Source organism: Tupaia chinensis, unplaced genomic scaffold, assembly GCF_000334495.1.
Source record: "Tupaia chinensis unplaced genomic scaffold, TupChi_1.0 Scaffold145814_1, whole genome shotgun sequence".
Taxonomy (NCBI): domain Eukaryota; kingdom Metazoa; phylum Chordata; class Mammalia; order Scandentia; family Tupaiidae; genus Tupaia; species Tupaia belangeri.
This window is the reverse complement of record NW_006205672.1, coordinates 752301-776470: the sequence shown is the minus strand read 5'-3', so window position 1 is coordinate 776470 and position 24170 is coordinate 752301. Positions and strand designations below refer to the sequence as shown.

Here is a 24170-nt window from a genome sequence, read left to right as displayed (position 1 = left end):
GCGCGCGCCCGCCTTGTAGGAGTCAGACCGCAGGGGTGGGAGTCTGTTTTCCTGTGACCCCTGCGGGAAGATGAACGGGACGCGAAACTGGTGTACCCTGGTGGATGTGCAGCCGGAGGGCCAGCCCACGGTAAGAAAAGCGCCTACATCGCCTCCGCCGCTTGGTATTCTCGATTTCAATTCTGCCCTCCGTGCCCCGCACGGGGTTCGCTGACATCACCTGGTGCCCCGCTCTGTGCGGTCTGGCCTTCGCGGCGCTTCTTTCTTTTTTATTGTCGCCAGTTGGCGGGTTGTGGAGTCGCGGGTTGAAGACTCTTGAGACTCGAGGGCTAGGGGCGTCTCTGCCCTTTGGGAGGACACTGCGGCTCCTGCCTGGGACTCGGCGCCGGCGAGCCCTTGCCTGGGCCGCGAGTCTCGGTGCGCGTTACTCAGGCGTCCGGTGGGCTGCTGGGTGGGTCGTAGGAGAAAGAGCTCCAGAGACGGGATCCCTGCCCTCTTTGAGACATTGTGTCCCGCCAAGAAGGATTAGGCTTTTCCGTCCCGGTGACCTCAAGCCCTTCAGAGAATTCTATGGTGCTTGGGGTGATCTCTAACGAGAAAGAGAATAGAGAGTAAAATCCTAGAGGGTGGGGGTTGAGTCGGGGGCCGTGGGACCCAGGTTAGGCCGAGACTGGCCAGGGACTGTACCTTAAGGGGGTTAGGGCTTTCCGCATGGGGGTCACCTTTCTTCTCGGGTGTCTCCTCGCCCCTTGCAGTTCCCCTGCTCCCCTCCCCCTATCGGCCAGCCGATAGCTTCCTGGGACGGTTCGTCTGCTGCCTAGCCCAGCACTGGTGGATGGAGGGGATGTACAACCTGGGCCGAGAAGGGAAGGGAAGTGATCCAGCAGGGGTCCCGGACAGGGCGAGGGTTGTGGAGAGAGGGAGCATTTTTCCGTGCCAGACGGTTTGCCCTGCTCCCCCAATTCCCTGGATCCCAGGCCCTGTTCTCCCCACTTCAGCTGACCGGGTAATTCTTAACCCCGGCCAGAGGCGGGGGAGGGTATTTGTGACAGTTTCTAGCCTCGGCTGGGGAATTCAACCCAGACCGAGTGTGTACTATTTCATCGATTTCCAAGCTTCTGTGAGTGAGTGAAATTGGAGTCGAGGTGATGATGGGGCGTTTGTGGCTCTCTCCTTCCTTCCCCCTCTTCTGTTTCTTTTGTCCTCTGCCTGTCTCATCATGCCCCTGAGGCAGAGCTAACCAGCTGCAGCTGGATTGTGGCTCCTCTTCAAAGAATATCTGCCGAAAGGTACTCCTTGTAAGTTTCAGATGATCATTTAGTTCTTTTCCTAGTTTCCTTTACGTTTCCGCCCAAGGCTATGAGTGTTTCTGCCGCTGTAAGATACTGGTCTCCCTGCTCCCCAGCTCCTCCATCCCCTTGCCATCTGTAGCCTGCCACTCCCCAGCGGTGGGACCCTGAAGAGGTGAAAAATCCATACCCTCTTGCATCAGTCCTAGGCTCTTCCTCACTGTTTTGGAATGGTTGAGGCAGGGAAAAGACTAGAGATAAAGGAGAGGGGTGCTTTGGTTTCTTTTGCTTGCTATAGAAAAGAGATCAAGAAGGAAATCTGAGACCTTGGCCTTGACAGTGTTGAGAATGAATCCCTTGATATTTTTACTGCTTGTTTGATGGGAGAAGACTGTAGGAAAATAGTGAGCAAAGAATTCAGACAGTCTTCAGCCATAAATTAGTTTGAAGCTAACCAGAGGCCTGAAGAGCAAGGGAGAGACAGATTCCCTTTTATTCCTTCTTTCTAGGCTGGATGTAAGATTTGCTTTATTCCAGAGCTTAGAATGAAATAATCATTGCCCAGATCTGAGCATGGATGGGACCTCAAGGTGGGGGAGGAGTTGGCAAACAATCAGTCAGTCAAGAGACAGGCTTTGTCCTGGATTCCTCTCCTCTGAGCCAGCCTGCAAATAGAATTTATAGCTCTGGACAGTCCTTAGGAACCTGTCGTGTATTCACACCATTGACTGAGCAGTGCACATGCATAGTGAACAAGTGCATAAATAAATAAACAGGTGTATCTTCTAGACTTGGCAGTGTCGACAGTTGAACTGATTGGAGTGACCTACTGGGAGACAGGACCCTGGAATCTGTTGGTATTTCCCTACCAGTCAGCAGGCCATGTGCCTCTGTACACCACACGTGGACTTAGATGGCCAATCCATTCTCTAGGTTGTTGTTGTTGTTGGAGGCAGAAGCAGCAATTTCAGGGAGCCAGTCTTTTTCAGAACCACAGACCATAACCACTAGTGGGTCTGAAATCAACCTAATTAGACAGACCAGCATAAGAAAGGAAATAGGATTAACACTCTCAAAAAAGAAATAGGATTAACACTCTCCAGGTGTTAGTGAGGGTAGACATTTCCTCTCCTTTTTTTTCCCCCCATTTCTTCAATGAGAGAAAGACAGACAGGTACCCCCAACAGGGTCTTCATGTCAATCACCCCCAGCTTCAGTCACACACTGTGTGTGTGTGTGTGTGTGTGTGTGTGTGTATATGTGTATACACATGTGAACCAGGAAGACCTTGGAACATGAACCCAGTACCTTCCAATGTGGCTTCAGCACTGTGGTGTTGCATTACGGCTGTGTCACTGTGACTGGTCATGGGTAGACGTTTTGGCAAAACCTCTGTTTTAGTTATATGTATACATACTATATATGTTTGTGTTTATTTACTGGATTATGACATAAAACATTTTTTGGTAGAAGTTTGCAAGTCACTTTCTTTTATACTGACAAATAAAAGAACAAATACACCTCAGAGTGTCTTTCTTAGACATTTCTTTCAGTTATAAACTGCAGAGAGTGACTCCAGCTAACTTAAGCAGAAGAGAAATTTATTAAAAGGAAATGGGGCAGCTCACAGAATGTAAGGGAAAGCTTAAAAAGCCCAAACCAAGGGAGTCGTCCTGGGTCTTGGGTAGAGGAAAACCAATAGTGTGGTCCTATTTCTGGGTAAATTGGTTCCATCTATTTTAGGTATTTTTCCCATTTTGCTCAAGATCCCGGGGGAGGGTGCTGTTGTCCCCTGGCCCTCCTTTAGTTAGGGCAGGACAGGCTTACTTGATTGATGGGTCTAACCAGATTGCCCAGGGAAGGGGGAAAGAGGGAGCTTCTTTAAAACAAAATGCAAGTGTTGTGGAATAGAAGCCTAGTGGTAAAAAAACAGATGACATTAGACTTTGGCATGGATGATCTGTGACTTACTTCCTCCCCCTCTTCCTTCTTTTTTATCATAGGAATGCCTATGTGTGATTCTTTAAAAATCTAATAACATCAAAGACCTTTAATAAAATAGCTGTCCCCTACTCCAAGTTCTGCCCTGTGGAAGTAACTACTTCCAACTCATTTAGCTGTTTTGTCTCATGTTCACCTCCATGTTTCTACATAATAAACTTAGTGATACTTTTTGATTTGTCAGTTTTAGGCATCTATTGACCTCCTGTTTTAGGAATTATAGGGAGAGTTATGCTTCTACCCCTTACTTGTTCCCTTCCCATCTTCGTGGTTTAATTATATTTACAATTTTTGGCTAATGTATGAGTTCTCGCTTTTTTTTTTTTTTGTCCTACTGATAGAGCACATGTGTGCATGTGTAAGAATGAGAGGGGGCCAGCAGGTGGCATGGTAGTTAAGGTGCTGAACTCCCATATGACTGATCATGGTTTGAGTCCCAGACCTGGTGGTTTGCTTTCTCACTTTTCTTCTTTCTCTCTTTCTTTCTCTATAGTGCGTGCACATGCCTTGTAACAAATTTAAAAAATAATAGTAGTGATAAATAAAAATAAATAATTCTTAAAAAAGAAAGAAAGAAAGAAGGCTGCATACCCTCTGCAGGGTCTAGTCATACCACGATCCCCTTCCTCCAGTCTTCCAGCCCACTGAATGTGGGGCATTTGTGCATGTGTTTGGTGTGCCTCAGGCTGATGGGGCTGGGAATTTAACGTGGTCCCAGTGTGGGCTCTGGCTTCTCTTGAACAACGCATCACTGCTGCACCACAGACTGGCCCTGTGATTTCTCTTAAGAGCGTTGTGGTTAAGATCATGGCTCTGGGAATCTGACTAAGAGGGGTCCAGTCAGGGCTTTGATGTTTGCTCTAAGATTACTCTGGTAAATTACTTAACTTCTCAGTTTCCTCACTTATAAAACAGGGATAATGATCACACCTTCTGGTACGGTTGCCATGCGGATGAAATACCATAGTATGTGTAAAAGAGTAAGAACAATGCCTTCATGCTAAGTGCTCGGATGTTAGCTATTATTTTCTATTGCTACTGGCTTGGACTAGGCTGTTTCGTTCTCCTTTGGACACCCTGGCAAAGGATGGAGGAAATGTCTGGTAATTCTGGTGACTATACTGACATACATTTATTTATTTATTTAGGAATTATTTAATTGTATTTATTCATTCATTTATTTTAATCTGACCAGAGAACGACAGACACACAGAGAGAGAAGGGAAGTGAGAAACCAAGTCACCGGTCCAGGATTTGAACCAGGGTTGGCCATTTGGGAGTGTTCAGTGCCTTAACCACCATGCCACCTGCTGCCTCTGTTTATACTTTTTTTGGTTTTGTTTTTAATTAACTAACTTCTTTTTTTTTTTTTTTTGGAGAGATTTTTGCTATAGGGCTTGAGTGTACGCCAGATAGACAGAGAGAAACATTAGAGACAGAAAGCGAGAAATCACCCCCCAGGGCACGCATGCACACGCACCTGGTGTGAGGTTTTTTTTTGTTGTTGTTGTTTTTTTTTTTTTTGAGAGGTTTTTGCCATAGGGCGCATGCGCTCGCCAGACAGACAGAGAGAAACAGAGAGACAGAAAGCAGGAAATCACCCCCCAGGGGAGATGGTCATACCGCAATCCCTTCTCCTCCATTCTCCTCTTGGGATCATGGGCACACACGCACACGTGCCCACCGGGTCCGAGACTCGAACTACAGTCGACTACGTGGGAGTCCAACGACATAGCCATTACGCTAACTGCTGGTCCCAACCCGGCGTGAGTTTTAAGCCACCGATCCGAGACGCTAACCACGGTCAACTACATGGGAGTCCAGCCACATAGCCATTATGCTAACTGCTGGTTCCCAACTAACTTCTTTAGAGAGAGAGAAATAGGCACCTGTAACAGGGTCCTCATGCCACAGTCCATCCGCAGTCCCAGCCAGCTCAGAATACAGGTGTGCACTTGGCCGCGTGCTCAGGGGGGGTTCATTACTCAAACCCAGGGTCTTTTCCATGTGGGTTTAGTTCGTGTTAATTACCACTGTGCTACTGCTTACCCCTATGGGTTTTTTTTTTTGTTTTTTAAAATTTTTCTTGTGTGTGTGGTTTTTGAGAGCTAGAGAGAGAGAAAGTGAGAAATTACTCCCCATGGGGGATGGCCACACTGCATCTCTTTTCCTTCAGTCTCTTCTTGGGATTTAGGACATGCATGCACTCGTGCCTAGTGTGATCTTTAAAGCAGCTTGGGTTTAGGACTTGAACCTCAGTTGGCCATGTGGTCGTCCTGCACCTTAACCATCACACCACCTGCTGGCCCCTGTTTTACTCTTATCTGTTCCTGTTTCTTGCCCCTTTCCTTGGTGGCCCAGGTCCCTTGCCAGTGGTGGGTTCCAAGGGTGAGAGGGTCTAGAGAGAGAACCAGGACAAAGGCTTTAGTAATCTTTGCTAGTTCTAATTTAGCCAGACTTCTTTAGAGTGATGTTAAGGATTCATGTTTTGGCATCTCTCTTATTCTTTCCTTTCTGATCTCATGGCCAAGGCGGCTGGTGTTCCCTGCTGTTCTGGGCTCTTGATAAGGTGATTCTCTTTAAGTAACCTATCAGTATTCTCTGCATGTTTTTTTTCATATTCTCGTGTGTGTGTTTGTGTGTGTGTGTGTGTGTATGTCTTGACCAGAGGGGTTCTCTGAACACCTGGGTAAATTTGAAATTTTTATTATTATTTTTTAAGAGAAATGTTTGCTGTAGGATGCATGTGCTCCCCAGAGAGACAGAGAAAGACAGAGAGACAGAAAACGAGAAATCACCTGCTGGGGGATGGCCACACTGCAATCCCTTCTCCTGCATTCTCCTCTTAGGATTTTGGGTACGTACAGGGACTCGAACAGCAGTCAGCTATGTGGGAGTCCAGAGACATAACCATTATGCCATCTGCTGGTCCCTGGAAATTGTTTTATTTTTAAATTTTCCAAAAAAGATGATTTTATGTCTTACATGAGAGGGACAGGCACCTCCCCAGAGTCTTCACGCCACAATCCATCCCCAGTCTCAGCCTGCCTGAATCATGGGCATGTGCTTAGCATGCTCAGTAAGGTCCTGAGATGGGAACCCATTTGAGTCTAGTTCCTTTACTATTTTGCTACTGCCTGGTTCAGAATTTGGCGTTATTTTTCAACTACAGTGTGAAACCTTGTCTTTTCTGAGGTCCTAAAGGACCTCAGAAATTGAATTAGTTTAATGCCAGATCTTTCCTGAGCCCTTCTCTTTTTTAAAACAAACAAAACAGAACTAGTGAGGCCGGCAGGTGGTGTGGTGGTTATGGGCACTTGGAGACATGGCTGATGGTGTTTGAGTCCTGGATCCGGCGGCTTGCTTTCTCACTTCCCCCTCCCCTCAACTCTATCCCTCTCTGGTCAAATTAAAATAAATAAATAAATAAAGTTAAATAAAATAATTCTTAAAAAAAAATCTAGAGTTGTGATTTATGGATGGCTTACCATGAGCTTTATATACTTTTTGTAACAGCTTTGAGTTTTAGTTTGTGTGCCATATGGTTTACCTACTTCAAGTGTACAATTAGATAGTTTTTAGTATGTTCACAGAGTTCTAAAGTCATTAATCGATTTTTGAATATTTTCATGATCCCATGAAGAAATCCCAACCTACTAGCAGTTACTCCTCATTTCCCCACTGTCTCCCCAGCCCTAGGCAACCGCCATCTGCTTTTTCTATTGATGTGCGTACCTGTTCTGGACATTTCTTAGAGTATACAGTGTGAGATCTGTTGTGATTGGCTACTTTTTCTTTCTGTTTTTCTAGAAAGATTTTTGCTATAGGGCTCGCTCGCTCACCAGAGGGATAGAAAGCAAGAAATCATCCCTCAGGGGGAATGGCCACACTGCAATCCGTTCTCTTCCATTCTCTTGGGATTTGGTGCGTTTAATTTGCAGGGTCTGTGGGAATGGCAGTCCTGTGGTTCGAACCGCAGTCTGCTTGTCCTGTGATTGACTTCTTTCAGTTATCATGCAGTTTTTAAGGTTCATCTGTCATGTAACATGAATCAGTACTTCATTCCTTTTTATGACTGATTAATATACTACTATATGAGGGACCAGCAGTTGGTATAATGGCTGTGTCACTGGACTCCCATGTAGTCGACCGCGATTCGAGTCCTGGACTGCTTAAACTCACTCCAGACGTGTGTGCATGCCCAAAATCCCGAGAGGAGAATGGAGAAGGGATTGCTGTGTGGCCATCCCTCTTGGGTGGTGATTTCTTGCTTTCTGTCTGTCTTTCTGGTGAGTGCATATGCCCTATAGCAAAAGCCTCTCCAAACAAAACAAAACAAAAAATATATACTACTGTATGAATATATATCATAGATATGTTCATCATGGATAAGTGATCATAGGCATGTATGTTGATTCTACTTTTGGGCTATTATGACTAATGCTGCTATGGACTTTAGCAGACACATTTTTGTGTAAACATGTTTTCATTTTTCTTGGAGAGAAATACCTAGGAGTAGAATTGCTGAGTCAGAATATTTGCATTTTAAAAGAGGATTCATCTGGAGTCATTGTTGCTTACTCCAAAGGAATGAATGAATCCTAAAATGGTAGAAGTCCTGGGTTTGTGACATCTGGGTGTGGGTGCGGAAGAAATTCCTGGGCAGAGGAACCTTTCAAATTTGGTGACAACCTGTTCTTTCCATTCATGAGACCTGCCCCAAACTCAGTCCACAAAATCTCCTACCATCCTGTCTCTGAGTTTCTGGTTGTTGCCAAGGTTTTGCTTTCAGGAACTTTGCAGCTGATGTCTTGAAGTCTGCCAGGAATTTGGGAAATGCTGGGCTTGCTGGAAGAGCCAGGGAGGATCTGAGAGAGGAGGGTTACCTAATCACCAAGCATTTGGCGCCAACTTTTGCCCATATTTCTCTGGGGTGGAGGGGTGTGTGCATCCAGCCAGCTGGTTTCGATTCCAGACACGTGTGCTCAGAGCTGGTGGGACAAGCTTCCCCGCCTGCTGGTAATTATGGTACATGCCTCCTTGGGTAACGATGCAGAGTCTTATGAAATGTGAGATTTAGTTGGGGGAATAGGTACGTGCCAGGAAGCAGGTGCCTGGATTTAAGTCCGGCATGCTGCAGAGGCAGGAGAGAATATAGGCTAGGATGGGGATAGGTAGATGAAGGAAGAAAAGGGGAATAACCTTCTGGGGCCTGAGGGCACAAAAGCAAAACTCACAAAGCAAGGTAGGAAGAAACTGGAGAGGGCAGAGTCACTTTTGCTAGCCATTTTTGAGGGTTGGGGGTGCTGAGGAACTTGCCCCTTCATTCTAGGATGACTGGGCATGAGGCAGGTGGCCTGGAGAGAGACTGAGCAAAAGGGTATCCCCATCCAGTTGGGGTTTAGGAGCTCGCCGCCCTCTACGCACAAACTCTCACTGCCAGGCCTCACTGTTTCCCTTTGTGAGGGCTCCAGGTCATAAGAAGGGCTGCCCTGTTTAGGGTGCCACCCCAAATCCCTTTTTCTCATTTCACCTCCCAATTACCAGGTCAACCCTCTGCACAGAGCTTGTCCAGCCCATGCCTCTGGGTAGGTAGCCAGACAAAAAGCAAACACCTGTTTTGTTGGCAAACCTGTGGGGAGAAAGAAAGGGTGTGAGTCTGTCTCACACTCAACGAAAGGTCATCTCTGGCCTAGGGAGCCCCGTGGAAGGCAGGACTGAGCAGGTTTCATGTGAAACCTGTGAGCCCGGTGGGTTGGGAGTCGCACCCAGGAGAGAGTTGCTGCCCAACCGTCCGGTCTGGTCCTCTTTGATTTATGGCACTTTCCTGCTCCTGGCCTCCTGGGAGCCACTGTTACAGAGGTCTGGCAAGTCCCATTTCTCAGGGTGGGGAAATGGAGGGGGCTGCTATTGTAGCAGCTTGGGAGACCACGTACATCTGTGGTGGAGCTGGAGCGGAGATGGGATTGAGGAAATGAGGAAATGATAAAATGATAGCAGAGTGTGTGTGGGGGGGCGACTAAGGATGCTGGCTTCCAGCCCAGGGGCAATCTCCACCTCCCCTCCTTCCTCTTAGAAAGGGGCTTAGGCTGGCCAGCCTGGGGCCCAGCAGGCAGAACTGCAGTGCTGGAAGTCACACGACCCACACTGGATTCGCATCTCCTTTGGGTCCCTGGCAATGTCACTCTGAAGTACACTGGGTGGGTCTGTGTGTGTCAAGGTCTTCCAAGCTAGAGGGCTAGGATACAGGGATCGTGTGTTTATTTCTCTCGCGTGTCCACATTCACTCTATCATGAATTAAAAATAAAACTTAAAAAATGAAAAGAAGGAAGAACCTCACCCTTGAATCCATCCAGCACTCGTCCTAGTGGCTCCTGAGTGGGAGCTGGGGAAACAAAGGCTTTCCCAGAGCTCATTTTCCTGTGCACATGCGCTGTGGTGTGAGAACCTGGGCAGCTCTGCTTATCTCCATCTCTTCTCCTTTGGCATCTTGATCTCTAACCCCTCAGCTATGTGTTTACCCCCTCCCTGCTGGGAGGAGTGAGTCACAGCTCAAGGTTTGTTTGAACAGAGTGTAGAGGTTGCCTGTAATTTGGAGGCAGCTGGGCTTCTCCCCAGGAATGTTTATGGGACTACAGACTGCACACCTGTGATTAGCGCTGCTCCTTTTCCCTAGAGAAGAAGGCTCCACTTCCCATCCCGCCCTTCAGAGTCCTGAGTGGGGACCACCCTGCCAGACATTCTGGGGTGTTCCTAAGCTCCCTGGAACCAGCTTAAAGCCCTGAGATCACTCCAGCTCCAGAACAGCTAATCACACCCAGCAGAGAAGAGCCCTAGGTGTTCTCTCCTTGGGGGTTTTGCCATGAGACCAGCAGCCTCATTCACTGGACCTGCTCTCTGGCCATGGAGGATGAGGTGCCCAGAGAGCCCTAGACTTGAGCAGCTCCATGCAGTTTACTTCCCCCACCTTCCTCCGGTGCAGACTTCCCCGAGCTGCTGGAGTCATGCTGTCTCACCTTTGCGAAGTGAGAAGTGACATACGGTTTGCAGAGCACTTTCACACTGTTCCCACACTTCCACTGACCACGGCAGGGTGGATATTACCACCCCTGGTTTGTAAGCAGAAAACTGAGACCCAGAGAGATGAACAGGTTTGTTTAAGGATTAACTGGTAACAGTCAGGATTCAGACACCTCACCTTCCATTCCGAATTTAGTCCTTTTTCCCCATCTCTCTTAAAATTTTTTGTTTTATTTATGATAGAATGTGCATGCACGTGCACACACACACGTGAGAGGGAGAGAAAGATGAGCACCCTCCACAGGGTCTGATCACACTGTGATTCTCTTCTGCCTGTTCTCCAGCTCGGGCACTCTGGCACTTGCCCAGTGTGTTTCAGACTGACCAGGCCAGGGATTTGAACCTCGTTCACTGTTAGGGATCTGGCTTCTCTCGATCACCTCTGCTCCATGGAGCTGGTCCCCATCTGTTATTTAATATATTTTATTATAAGAGTGTTGTACAGATACACATTTGCTGCTGAATTTTAAAACACTGTAGAAGTATATGGAATAGAAGTCCCTTCACTCCCCTGTCCTTCTTTAGTATATTGTAAATTCAGTGTGTTTGGTTTCAAGAAATGCTATGTGGCATGTGGATAAGAGTCCAACCTGGAACTAGATGCCTGGGTTTGAATCCTGGCTCTACCCCTGACTAATTGTATGTAAAGGTGTTTTTCTTAAGAAAAAAAATTATTTATATATTATTATTATTTTTTTTTTTATTTAATTCCATTTGTTATTGTTATTTTTTGACTTGACCACCAGAGAGAGAAAGGGAAAGCGAGAAAGCTAACCACCAGATCGAGGACTTGAACAATGGTTGGCCATGTGGGAATCCAGCGCCCTTATCCACCACCGCCTGCCGGCCCCATTATTTTTATTTTTTAGAGATTTTTGCTATAGGGTGCTTGCGCTCACCAGAGAGAGAAAAACAGAAAGTGAGAAATCACCTCCCAGGGGTGATGGCCCCTCTTCAATCCCTTCTCCAATCCCCTCTGGGATTTTGGGTACACACGCACACACACCTGGTATTGAGTTTTAAGTCATTGGGTCTGGGACTCAACCATGGTCAACTACGTGGGAGTCCAGCGACATAACCATTACACCATCTGCTGGTCCCCACCTCCTCCCGACCCCTGAAAATTTTTAATTTAAAATTTGCTAGAGGGCACATGTACTGAGGGGGTAATTGTTTTGCTTTTTACTTTTAAACCTACAATCTACTTGGAATTGATCTTTGTGTGTGGTTTGAGGTAGGAATGAATATACACATTTTTCCGTAAAAGGCGTTTTTTCCTTGAACCTGTAAGTGTATGGAGTCATTAAAATATTTTGAAGAGGAACATTATGTCAAATTTGGAGGAACTGGCATTTGCTATGACTACTTCTGTTAGTCACTATATTTTCACTTACGTGTCACACTGCCCATCTTACTAGCTAAAACACTCAACCGAGAAGGGAAAGATCACTGTACACAGCAAGGGAAAACCAGAGCCGGTGTCGGAGCCAAGGTCTAACTGTTCCAAATGCTGGTCTTTTTCTGCACAGGAGAGTCAGGCCGGGCTTGAGGAGCAGTGGACCAGGCAGTAAGTCTGGTGGTGACCTAGCTATTTTTTATATTGCTTCATTTTATCAAAATAAAAGAGCTGCTTTTTTTTTTTTTTTTTTTTTTTTTTTTTTTGCTGTAGGGCATATGTGCTCACCAGAGAGGCAGAGACAGACAGACAGTGAGAAACCACCCCCTAGGGGGTATGGCCACGCAGCAATCCCTTCTCCATACTCCTTTTGGGATTTTAGGCACACATTCACACGTTCCCTGAGTGAGTTTTAAACCACTAGGTCTGGGACTTAAACCAGGGTCAACTGTGTGGGAGTCCAGTGATGTAACCATTACACCATCTGGTCCCCAAAGATATCTTCTTTAAAAATTATGTATTAGGTCATCAGGAAAGTCATGATGTATTTTTCTATGCAAAAATGCATCATGACTTTCCCGATGACCCAATATATTTATATACACACACATTTGTTAAAGAAATAAAAAAAGAAGAAATTGACAATAACTTCTGTAGCGATTGAATAAATTAATCTATGAAGTGAAGTACTAGTGGCCATTAAAAGCCAGTTTGGGGGCCATCTGGTGGAATGGTGATAAAGGTGGCAGGATCCCACATGGCCAACTATATAGTTTTAGTCTCTGAGCAGCTTGAAAAACAACTGGGCCCATTTGTATGTGCACACAAAATCTCTAGAGGAGAATGGAGGATAAGAGATTGTAGTGTGATCATTCCCTACTGGGGAATGCTTTCTCTCTCTCTTTCTCTCTCTGCCTCTGGCCAACATATATATTCTGTAGCAAATTTAAATATTAAAAAAAGGTAAAAAGATTCACATGTAGTTATTAGAAATAATAGAAGTCCCCTTTACCCTTTACTGAGTGTCTCCTGTCATAACATCTTGTAAAATTACAATACGTTATCATAACCAGGTTATTGACATTGATCAACAGCCAAGATACAGAACCTTCATTCCATTACCATAAGAATCCCCCATGTTACCCTTTAAAAATTTTTAAATTTGTTGTTATTATTTTTTAATTTGACCAAACAGGGAGAGAGAAAGGGAAAATGAGAAAGGAAACCGCCCAGGTCTGGGACTTGAACCACAGTTGGCCATGTGGGAATCCAGTGCCCTTAGCCACCATGCCACCTGCTAACCCGACCCTTAAATGATCAATTTCCAGAGACAGACAGAGTCATAGAGACCCTCTACAGGGTCTTGATTCTACTATCTTCACTTAGCCCATGTAGCCAGCCAGGTATGTTCAAGTAGACCCTGGACTCAAACCCAGAACCTTCCATTTGGTCTTCAACATTGCCCAGCTGTGTCCCTACTGTCTACACCACTATACCTGACCCTTCATGTTGCCCTTTTAGAGCCACATCCACTTCCTTTTTGCCCTTATTTCTTTAATTCCTGACAACCAAATCTATTCTACATTTCTATAATTTTGTTTTAAAGAATGTTGCATAAATGAAATCATAAAGTCTGTACCTTCTGTGATTGGCTTATTTCACTCAGCATAGTTATCTATATAGAGTGTTGCTGCACATATTGCAAAAAGCAGAAGTACCACAGTTTGTTTAGCCATTCACCTGTTGAGGGGCATCTGGGTTGTTTGCTGTTTTTGGCTTTTAAAAATAAAGCTTCTAGGGACCAGCAGTTAGCGTAATGGCTATGTCACTGGACTCCCATGTAGTCTACCGCGGTTCAACTCCCGGACCCAGTGGCTTAAACTCATGCCAAGCACGTGTGCATGCATGCCCAAGATCCCAAGAGGAGAATGGAGGAGAAGGGATTGCAGCGTGGCCATCCCCCCTGGGGGATGATTTCTCGCTTTCTGTCTCTCTGTCTCTCTCTGTCTTTCTGGCGAGCGCATGCGCCCTATAAGAAAAAACCTCTACCAAATAAATAAATAAATAAATAAAGCATCTATGGGGCCAGCAGGTGGCGTGGTGGTTAAGGCACTAGGATCCTACATGAGTGACCAAAGGTGGTGACTTGCCTTCTCACTTTCCCTCTCTCTCTGGAGAGCGTATTTTCCCTGTAGTAAGTTAAATAGTAATAATAATTTAAAAATTAAATTAAATTAATCTTTTTAAAAAAAGAGCATCTATAAATATGTACAGGTATTTGTGTGTTTTTGTTTGAACATATGTCTTCATTTCTGTGGGATGAATGTAATAGATGAGTTATATTGTAGTTGCATCGGTAGTTATATTGTAGTTGCATAGTTTGAGTTTTTGTTTTTTTAGAGAGAAATTTTTGCTATGGGGCCCATGCACACATTGCCAGACTGACTTTCCTTTTTTTTTTAATTTTATTTACTCATTCATTTATTTTAATTTGACCAGAGAGAGACAGAGAGAAAGTGAGAAAGCAAGCCACCAGGTCTGGGACTTGAATCGTGGTCAACCATATGGGAGTGTCCAGCACCTTAACCACCACGCCACCCTCTGGTCCCCCAGAATGACTTTCTTTTTTGGGGGAGAGGTTATTTGCTATAGGGTGCATGAGCTCACCAGAGAGACAGAGAGACAGAAAGCAAGAAATCACCCCCCAGGGGGGATGGCTTCGCCACAGTCCCTTCTCCTCCTTTCTCCTCTCAGGATCTTGGGCACGCACGCATGCACATGCGCCCGGCGTGAATTTAAGCCACCAGGTCCAGGACTCAAACCGCGGTCAACTACATGGGATTCCAGTGACATAACCATTACGCTAACTGCTTGTCTCTCCCCAGAATGACTGTCAAGCCACCAATTCTGGGTCTCAAACTACGGTCGGCCATGTGGGAGTGCAGCACTTTAACCACCTTGCCACCTGCTCGCTCTGAATTCAGTTTGTTTTTTTTTTTTAATTTCTCTTGAGATGTCCTCTTTGACGCAAGGATTGTTTAGAAGCATGTTTAGTTTTCTAGAGTTTGGGCATTTTCTTGTTAATGTTTTGGTTTACTCCATTGTGATCAGATAACATCCTCTGTATGATTTGTATTCCTTTAAATTAGTTGGGGTTTATTTTTTAGCCCTCAGTATACTCTATCTTAGTATGTATTCTACTGGTACATGAAAAGAACGTCTATTCCGCCATTGTTGGATGGAGTATTCTATAAATACTCCATTGATTAAATCCTCTTGGTTGATTGATGTCTAGTTCTGATATATCCTTACTGATTTTCTGTCTAGTTGTTTCATCAAGTCTTGAGAGATGGGTGAAAACTCCAATTACAGACTTGTATATTCCTCTTAAAGTTCTATCAGTTTTTACCTCACATTTTGCCGCTACAGTGCCCCTATTTGGGGTCACCTTGTTGTCTTTGTGGATTGGCCCTTTTATCATTGTGTAATGTCCCTGTCTTTGCTCTGAAGTCTATTTTATTTGATACTAATCTAGCCATTTGTACTTTTGTTTGATTGGTGTTTATGTGACATCCCTATCCTTTTACTTTCAGCTTGCCTATGGCTTTATATTTGAAATGTGTTTCTTGTAGACAGCATGTATTGGGCCATTTTTATTTATTTATTAAAGAATTATTTTATTTATTTATTTTAATTTCACCAGAGAGAGAGGGAAAGTGAAAAAGCAAGCTGTCTGGTCTGGGATTCGAACTGTGGTTGGCCCTGTGGGAGTCCAGCCTCCTTAACCACCACACCACCTGCCCTTTGGGCTGTATTTTTTAAAAAATGGCTTTTCTTGAGACCAGCAGATGGCATAATGGTTATGTCACTGTACCCCCATGTAGTTGACCACAGTTTGAGGCCAGGACCTGGTGGCTTCAAACTCAAAGCAATGTCTTGCTTTCTGTCTCTTTCTTTGTGTCTCTGGCAAGCACAAATGCCCTACAACAAAAATGTCTCTTAAAAAACTTATTTTCTTTTTAATTTACAGATAAATTGTATTTACCATATACAGCACATTCAATAAACAGCATATTGTTTTGTGTATACTGTAGAATGACTAAATCTAAGTAATTAACATGTATTACTACACATAGTTATCATTTTTGTGGTGAGAATAGGTCATTTTTATGTATTTATGTATTTATTTTTTTTGAGAGAGATTTTTGCTATAGGACATGTGTGCTCCCTGGACAGAGAGAGCGAGAGAGACAGAGACAGAAAGCGAGAAATCACCCCCCAGGAGGATGGGCACACTGCATTCCATTCTCCTACATTCTCCTCTTAGGATCGTGGGCCATATGAGTTTTGCCAGAGAAAGACAGAGAGGAGAGAGAGAGAAAGGAAACCACCAGGTATGGGACTGGAACTGTGGTCGGCCATGTGAGAATTCCAGCACCTTAACCATCACGTCACCTGCTTGTCCGCTGTGTGAGTTTTAAGCTGCTGGGTCTGGGACTCAAACCACAGTTGACTACTTGAGAGTCCAACAATATAACATTATTACAATCTGCTGGTCCCTATGCATTTATTTAAGAATTATTTAATTTTATGTATTTATTATAATTATTTTTCAATTTGCTATAGGGCATATGCATTCAACAAAGAGAGAGAAAGCTGCCAGGTCTGGGACTTGTACTGTGGTTGGCTACGTGGGGGGTTAACCTATCTGTTGGCCCCAAGAATGGGTTGTTTTAAAAAAATCTCCGAAAGCAATCTTTTTTTTTTTTTTTTTTAATGTTTAGAGAGAGAGAGAGAGAGAGAGACAGATAGGTACCCTTGACAGGTTCTTATTATGTAGTAATCCCCTCTTTATCCATGGGTACATGCACATATGCTTAGCATGTTTCAGGTCAACCTGGGATCTGAACTCTACTCTTCTTACGGATCCAGTATTGCAGAGTGGCATGCTAAGGCTTGCACTATTGTGGCTCAGTCAATCTCTGTTTTAATTCTCATATGTATGTATTTATTTTTTTTAGGAGAGATGTTTGGTATAGGACAAGTGTGCTTGCCAGAGAGACAGAAAACAAGAAATCACTCCCCAGTTAGAATGGCCAAGCCACAGTCCCTTCTCTTCCATTTTTCTGTAGGGATTTTGGACATGCACGCACACACATTCAGCATGCTTTAAGCCACAGGGTCTGGGACTCGAACCACAGTCAACTACGTAGGAGTCCAGTGATGTGACCATTACGCCATTTGCTAGTCTCTAATTCTTATATTTAGATCGCATGTTATATCATTTTGATGTGGCTAGTCTACCCATTTTCTTTTCTATTTTGTTTGTTGTTTTTCATTTCTATCTTCCTTTCCCTGCCTTCCTATGGATTACTTGAATACTTTTTAGGATTCCATTTAGATTTGTTTATTATATTTTTGGATATTTTCTCTTTGTATGGCCTGGTTAGCAGTTTTTCTAACCATTGTCAGTGTTAAAATTTTAGCTTCAATTTTCAAACATTATTTAGAAAACCTAAGAAGAGAAGAAAACCCTTCTGAATTTACCTGTGTTTTTCTGTCCATGTTTCTTCCCATATTCCATGGTTTATTTTTTATTCCCTTCTTGTTTAGGGATCTTTACCCATTGTTTTTTACTTTTTGCTATAGGGCAAGTGCCCTCATCAGAGACAGAGAAGGAGAAAGTGAGAAAGTACTCCCTTGGGGGAATAGCCATGCTGCAGTCCTTCCTCCTCCTCCATTCTCCTCTTGAGATTTTGGGCATGCACACTTGTGCTCCGCATGTTTTTCAAGCTGCGGGTCCCAGACTTGAACTGTGCAGTCAACCATGTTGGATCCAACCACCTTAACCACCAAACTGCTGGCTGACTTCCCTCATTGTCGAAGAATATTTTTCCTAGGTATAGGATTCTGAATTGACAGTTCTTTTCTTTCATCACTTGAAAAATATTACACTACTTTCTTCTGATCTCTCTTGTTTATGATGACAAATCCACTGTTATTCAAATGGTTTTCACTTTGTAGACAAGGTATCATTTTTCTCTGGTTTCTTTCAAGATTCTTTTCTTCATCATTAATTACCAGAAATTTTTTTTTCTTTTTTTGGAGAGGTTCTTGCTACAGGGTGCGGGCGCTCACCAGAAAGACAGAGAGAGACAGAGAGATAGAAAACCGAGAGATAACCCCCCAAGGGGGATGGCCATGCCACAATCCCTTCCCCTCCATTTTCCTCTCGGGATCTTGGGCATGCATGCACACACTCCCAGTGTGAGTTTAAGCCACCGGGTCCGGGACTTGAACTGCGGTCGACTACATGGGAGTCCAGCGACATAGCCATTAAGCTAACTGTTGGTCCCAGAAATTTAATTAAGGTATTTCATGGCAGGAATTTCAAGTTCGTTCAGTTTAATGTTTGCTCAGCTTCTTGAATTTGTAGGTTTTTGTCTTTTACCAAATTTGGGGAAATTTTTAGTCATTATTTCTTCTAGTACTTTTTATTTTATTCTTTTCTTCTCTGATGTTGGAGATTCTTGGGCTCTAATCCAGCCTAATTGCTTATGTTCTTCTGTTTGGAGTGTCTAGGTTCAGGAAATAAACCAGGCTTGGTCTTCATTGGCTAATAATTCCTTTGTTCTATCTGAGGGATGCCCTGGCATTTCCCAGCTGCCTCCAGGGATGGAGATAGTATTTCAATCAAAGAGCATTGCCTGTGTCCTAGGGACAGAATTGGGAGCCACTCTATTTGGAAATAATAGAATGGGGAGCCACTCTATTTGGAAATAATTTATTTTGAAATCATTTGTCATCTTTCTTTCGTAATTTCCCTTGACCTAGGTATCAGGAAGCATTCGTTATGTATTCAGAGCCTCCCTCTAGGAGTTAACAGTTGGAAGAAACAATTCCTGGAGGACTACAGATAGCTGAGAGAGAGGTGCCACAGGAGGCCTTGTTATGGGGGAGTTCAGGTAAAGGAAGGTGTATTTCCCGCAGGATGCAGGGTAGCTTCATGGAAGATGTGGCTTTGGAATGGGAACTCTTGAGGGACCAGCATGTATCCCAGGGGAAATGGGAAGAAAGGGTATTTAAGACAAAGGAATGGATGGGAGGGAAGGCACTGAAGGTGGAAAGCACAGGATGTACTGGGCAGGGCGGTGGTGGACAGTAGCAGGAAGTGAGTTGACCCAGACTGTGGAGAGCTTGTATGCCACACCAAGGTTCTGGCTTTTATTTAATAGGAGTTGAATGTTTTTTGTAAAATCAAGTGGAATCGGGGCAGTATAAGGGCCTATGTGGTAGTGTCTGTCTTTCTTAAAACTGAGTTCATTTTCTTTTTCTTTTTATAAAGAATAATTATATTTAACTTTATTTATTTATTTATTTAAATTTGGCCAGAGAGGGACAGAATAAGAGAGAAAAAGGGAGAGAGAGAGACAGAAAGCTGCCAGGTCCGGGACTTGAACTGCAGTTGGCCATGTGGGAGTCTAGTGCCCTTGACCACCATGCTACCTGTGGGTCCCAAAATTGGGTTCATTTTCTAAGACATGAGAGGAGAGTAATATCTGAGTGCCTCTCCTTCAGTGTGATAGAAAGAGCAGCCTCCATACATTTTTAGTTAATCTTCTACAAAAAAGGCTCTCAGTTAGATGGTAATATTCCCATCAGTACAGTTGAGAGTACTGAATTAAGTTTCTGATCAAAGGTTGATTTCTTTCTATCAAGTTGAGAAGTTGTCCTCTCCAGTGAGACAGAAGTCTGACTGCTTTTTCCTATTTTTCCAAAGTTCTTTCCAGAGGGCCTAGTGGCTGTTGTCCACAAACATTAACAGACCCATTTTTTTCCATTAACAGGATTCTTATATCCTGTCCCTGGCATAGTATCTTTGAGATGTGTATTTCAACCAATTACAATATATTCTTTTGCTTATCTCTTCTCAAGACACAGGACTTCCCTTTCCTTGATATGTAGATTGATGAATCTCTTCCAAGAATACAGATCTTCCCTTCTAATCACCAACTTAAAATTTGTGGAACCGGGACCAGCAGTTAGCATAATGGCTATGTCGCTGGACTCCCATGTAGTCGACCGCGGTTCGTGTCCCGGACCCGGTGGCTTAAAACTCACACCGTGCGCATGCGTGCCCAAGATCCCGAGAGGAGAATGGAGGAGAAGGGTATGGCCATCCCACCTGAGGGGTGATTTCTCGCTTTCTGTCTCTATGTCTCTCTCTGTCTGTATGGAGAGCACACGCGCCCTATCCCCCCAAAAAAAAAACCTCTCCAAAAAAAAATAAATAAATAACCTACAAGCTCCCGCTTTTATGTGTCCCACCTTTTTGGACCACACCAATGGAAATCTCTTCACTAATTTTGTCTGTCACTCTCAGAATCAAATAAAAGGAACCCCTGTACCTGATCAACTGGAGAAGGGCATGTATGCCTCCTCTCTGGGCCTAGGTCGCTCATATGCTGCTTGGAAATAAACCGCATTAATAAGTAATTTTTCAGGGCCGGCAGGTGGCGTGGTGGTTAAGGATTCTGGATTCCCACATGGTTGACTGAGGTTCAAGTCCTGGACCTGATGGCTTGCTTTCTCACTTTCCCTCTTTCTCTCTCTCTCTGATCAAACTGGAAAATAATAGTAATAATAATAAAGTTAAACAAAATAATTAAAATATAATAATAATGATGAATTTTTCTAAAGTTGGATATTTTCCGTCTACACTAGATATTGGGAAGGTTAGGAGTATTCCTTAAAACCTGTTAGGGGTAAGGTGGCATTTATGCTGCTAGGTCTCGAGATAGGAAATGACCAGATGACTTCAAGGTCACTTTTGTCCTTGGGAGCGGAGCCCCTATCTTTCCTTCATTGCTTGGGAGAGACATATATGTGGGGGGGACTCCAAAAAGTAGAATTGCAGTGTGAATTGGGACCAGATGGTGGTGCAGCAGTAACGTTGCTCTGTTAGGTTGACCCACGCGGGAAGGTTCCAGGATCTCATCTGGGCGTCTTCTCCTAAGAATGCCAGAGCACATGTACTAATAATCAGAGACTGACTGGGGCTGAGGGTGGATTATAGTGTCGAGACTTTGTTGGGGGTGCTGTCTTTTTTGCTCATGGAAGAAATGCACTTTTTTTTTTTTTAAAGTGTGGATTTATTTGTTTGCAAAATGTGAAACCTATGCATAGTTTTTTGTAATGAGCATTTTCCACAAAGTTTTGAAGATTCCCCTCTCTTCAACCCTCATACATCATGGTATGGACGAAAGGCCTAGGGTAGCTAAGCCCCTCATCCACCTCCACATGTAACAACAGATACATAAGGTATGGTCTACACGGCCTTGCTGGTCCTCTTTTCATGACTGTCTTCCCACATTTCCAGCTCCTCTACTTTTCCACCTTGCCATGTTTTTTCTTCTTAGGTTTTTTATACAAAGTGTTTCTTTAACCTTAAAATTATGAAAGAACCTGCTTCATCCTTTGATACCAGGCTGATCTGGTAAATCAGATAAATACCTGTTACCTTTCCTGCTTTCATTGGGATAATTGCTATGTGACTCATAGCAATGGGAGTTCAGATTCGGCTACTTTCCTGTAGTTTGGTTCAGGAAGGATATCCTGGTCTCGTTAATTGCATCAATAACTTCCTGGCTGATTGTCAGGAACAGAAATTCCAGACTGGGGATGACCAGTCCAGGGGTCCGCCTCTCTACTGCTTGTAGGAGGGGAGTCCATGCAATGTGCTTCCTGTAACATGAGAATCTGGATAGACCCTTGAGCCATAGAGAACATGCCGTGGAGACTCTGGTGTGGTGTGAGGAGAACTGTCAGATGTCCCCCAGGGATATCCCAACCCCTAAGAGAAACCTGACTCTGGATAAACTAATGCCACTTCTCCAGACCCCGGTTCCTTTTCTGTGAAGTGATGATAATAAGGCCCACTCTACAGGGCTGGCAAAGTACACCTGTACCAGTAGTTCTTTGTACCCGTATGCTGGAAAGGTAAGGTGTTACCGTCATTGTCATTATTAGGGCAGCGTGGACATTCTCAGGCTGACTCTCCAGAGTGAACTGACAGGAGAGGAACTCGAACACATAGCCCAGAAGGTACTGAGGTTTCTGGTGGGGCAAAGCCTCCTTTCCTCAGCCAACTGTCCTTCCTTGCCATGACCCTGCACCCTGGAGCTGCTTGGAGCCACCTCTGCTGCTGCGAGCTTGGGAGCATCTGTTTGCAAACACGAGCAGCTGACCTAACGCGACTTTGTGGGATGAGGAGACTACTGCCAAGTGAAGACTAACCTGCCATTTCTACTAATTTCCCCCATCTGGTGTTCTTGCTGCTGTGTGGCTGCTAGAGGTTCTGAAGTAAATTTTTGAAGAGAAAGTCAGACTAACCCTTCAAGTTTTTGAGGATCAGGCCTTCTGCCTTCTCCGAGGGGCAGGAGTTCTGGACTTGCCAGGTGTTACAGTTTCTGAGCAACTTCTCCGTCTCTCTCTGGCAGGCGGGCAAGAAGACCTATGCTATGGTGTCTGGCTTCTCCACCAGCCACTCTCTGGCCTCAGAGCTGGTAGAGTCCAACGATGGACATGAAGAGATCATCAAGGTCAGTGGTTCACCTCCACCTTTTGTTCCTACAGGCACATGTGGGGAGACAGCTGATGTTGCCAAGGAGAGCTTGTGGTCTGACTGAAAGAAATTAGCTTAAGGTGCCAGTTCCTGGACACCTTCAGGAACAATCTTTTTTTTCCCCCCAGTTTGCTATAGGACACGTGTACGCTCCAGAGAAAGAAGTGGGAAAAGTGAGAAATCATTCCCTAGGGGCAGGCACATATGTGCACCTAGTGTGATTTTTCAATCTACCAGGTCTGGAACTTGAGCCATATGGTCAGCCATATGGGATCCAGCCACGTTAACCTCCACACCACCTGCTTGGTCCTCCTGAAACAGTCTTAACACCAGAACACTACAGTCTGCCTTAGTGACTCTGGTGCAACCTGAGCCCAGGCATAGGGATGACCTTTTTAGGTGCCTATCCACTGTCGGGCTGCTAGAGGTTGTGGAGATACGTGGGAAGTGGGTTTATGGAACTTATTTCTTAAAATTAAAACAATTTTGGGGGGCAGCCTTGGTGGCATAGGCAATAGCCTACTGAACCGCAGCCCTAGAAGCTACATGACCAGGGACCAGCAGGTGGCATGGTGGTTAAGGTGCTGGACACACCCACATGGCTGACCATGGTTCAAGTCCCAGACCTGGCAGCTTGCTTTCTCACTTTCCCTCTTTCTCTCTCTGTGTCTCTCTGGTCAAACTAAAAATAAATGAATTAATGAATAAAATAAAAAGCCACATGACCAACCACAGGTTTGGATCCCAGGTTAACCTGAAACCACCAGGTGTGCCCAGTATCCTGATGAGCTAAAGGATTGGAAAGAGATCGTGGGGTACCCAGACCCCATTGAGAGGTGCCCCTTTCTGTCTCTCATGTGCACATATGCAATCTCTCATAAAAACAAAACATTTTTTGTTACTGCCTTTTCTTTTTTTTGCCAGAAGCAGCATGCACTCACTAGAGAGAGAGTGAGAGTGTACCCTCCCAGTGAAGTGTAGTCATGTAAGGGTCCCTTTTCCTCCATTCTTCTTCCTGTCAGGATTTTGGGCATACATACCCATGTGCCTGGTACATGTGTTGAGCCTCTGAGTCCAGAATTCACATTTCAGCCGACCATATTAGATCTGGCTCTCAGTGTACTGCACTTAACTCTTTGTATTATGGAGCCAGCCCTTTTATTTATTTATTTATTTATTTATAAAATTTTAATTATGATTTCTGGTGTACATATAACCAGTGTATATCTTTGTGGGCTTCAGAATGTTTCTAAAGTCATGTGTATAGTATACAATAGTCAAATCAAGGATGTACCCATTTTCATATTCAAAAATGTGTATTAAATTGTCCATATTTTTTACTCTGCTGTAGTCCACAGAATTTTAGCCCCTTCCCTTATTTACTTGCACTCTTGTGTCCATTATAAATTCTTTTTTATTTTTAATTATTTATTTTTAGAAGATTTTTTGCTGTGGGGCATGTGTACTTGCTGGAGAGACAGAAAGCAAGAAATCACCTCCAGGGGATGTGACCACACCGTGATCCTTTCTCCATTCTCCTCTTGGAATTTTGGGCATGCATGCACATGTGCCTGGCATGAGTTTCAAGTCACTGGGTCCCGGACTAGAACTGTGGTCTACCACTTGACAGTCCAGCACCTTAACCACTATGCCACCTGTTGGCCCCTGCTCTTTCATTTTTAAAAAGTCTTTTTAAAGATAAAATTTATATGTTATGCAGGTGACCCAGTTAAAGTACATAATGTGATTTTTTTTTTTTTTTTTTTTTTTATAGGGGGC

The 24170-nt window shown here is 44.3% G+C and overlaps 1 protein-coding gene across 4 annotated transcripts in view; it reads left to right on the top strand.

The window, feature by feature from the left end:
• TUFT1 (tuftelin 1) overlaps nt 1-24170 on the top strand; it is a 52306-nt gene continuing 28136 nt past the window's right edge. For 2 of the 4 annotated variants that reach the window (XM_006168407.3, XM_006168405.3), the window contains exons 1-3: nt 1-130; nt 21797-21871; nt 22267-22368. In XM_006168407.3, the coding sequence (XP_006168469.1) occupies nt 71-130; nt 21797-21871; nt 22267-22368 (237 nt within the window). In that variant the 5' untranslated portion in view covers nt 1-70. Of the gene's footprint in view, nt 131-21796; nt 22130-22266; nt 22369-24170 lie in introns of those variants that run through there. The other 2 variants (XM_006168406.3, XM_014584169.1) reach the window with 2 other exon arrangements.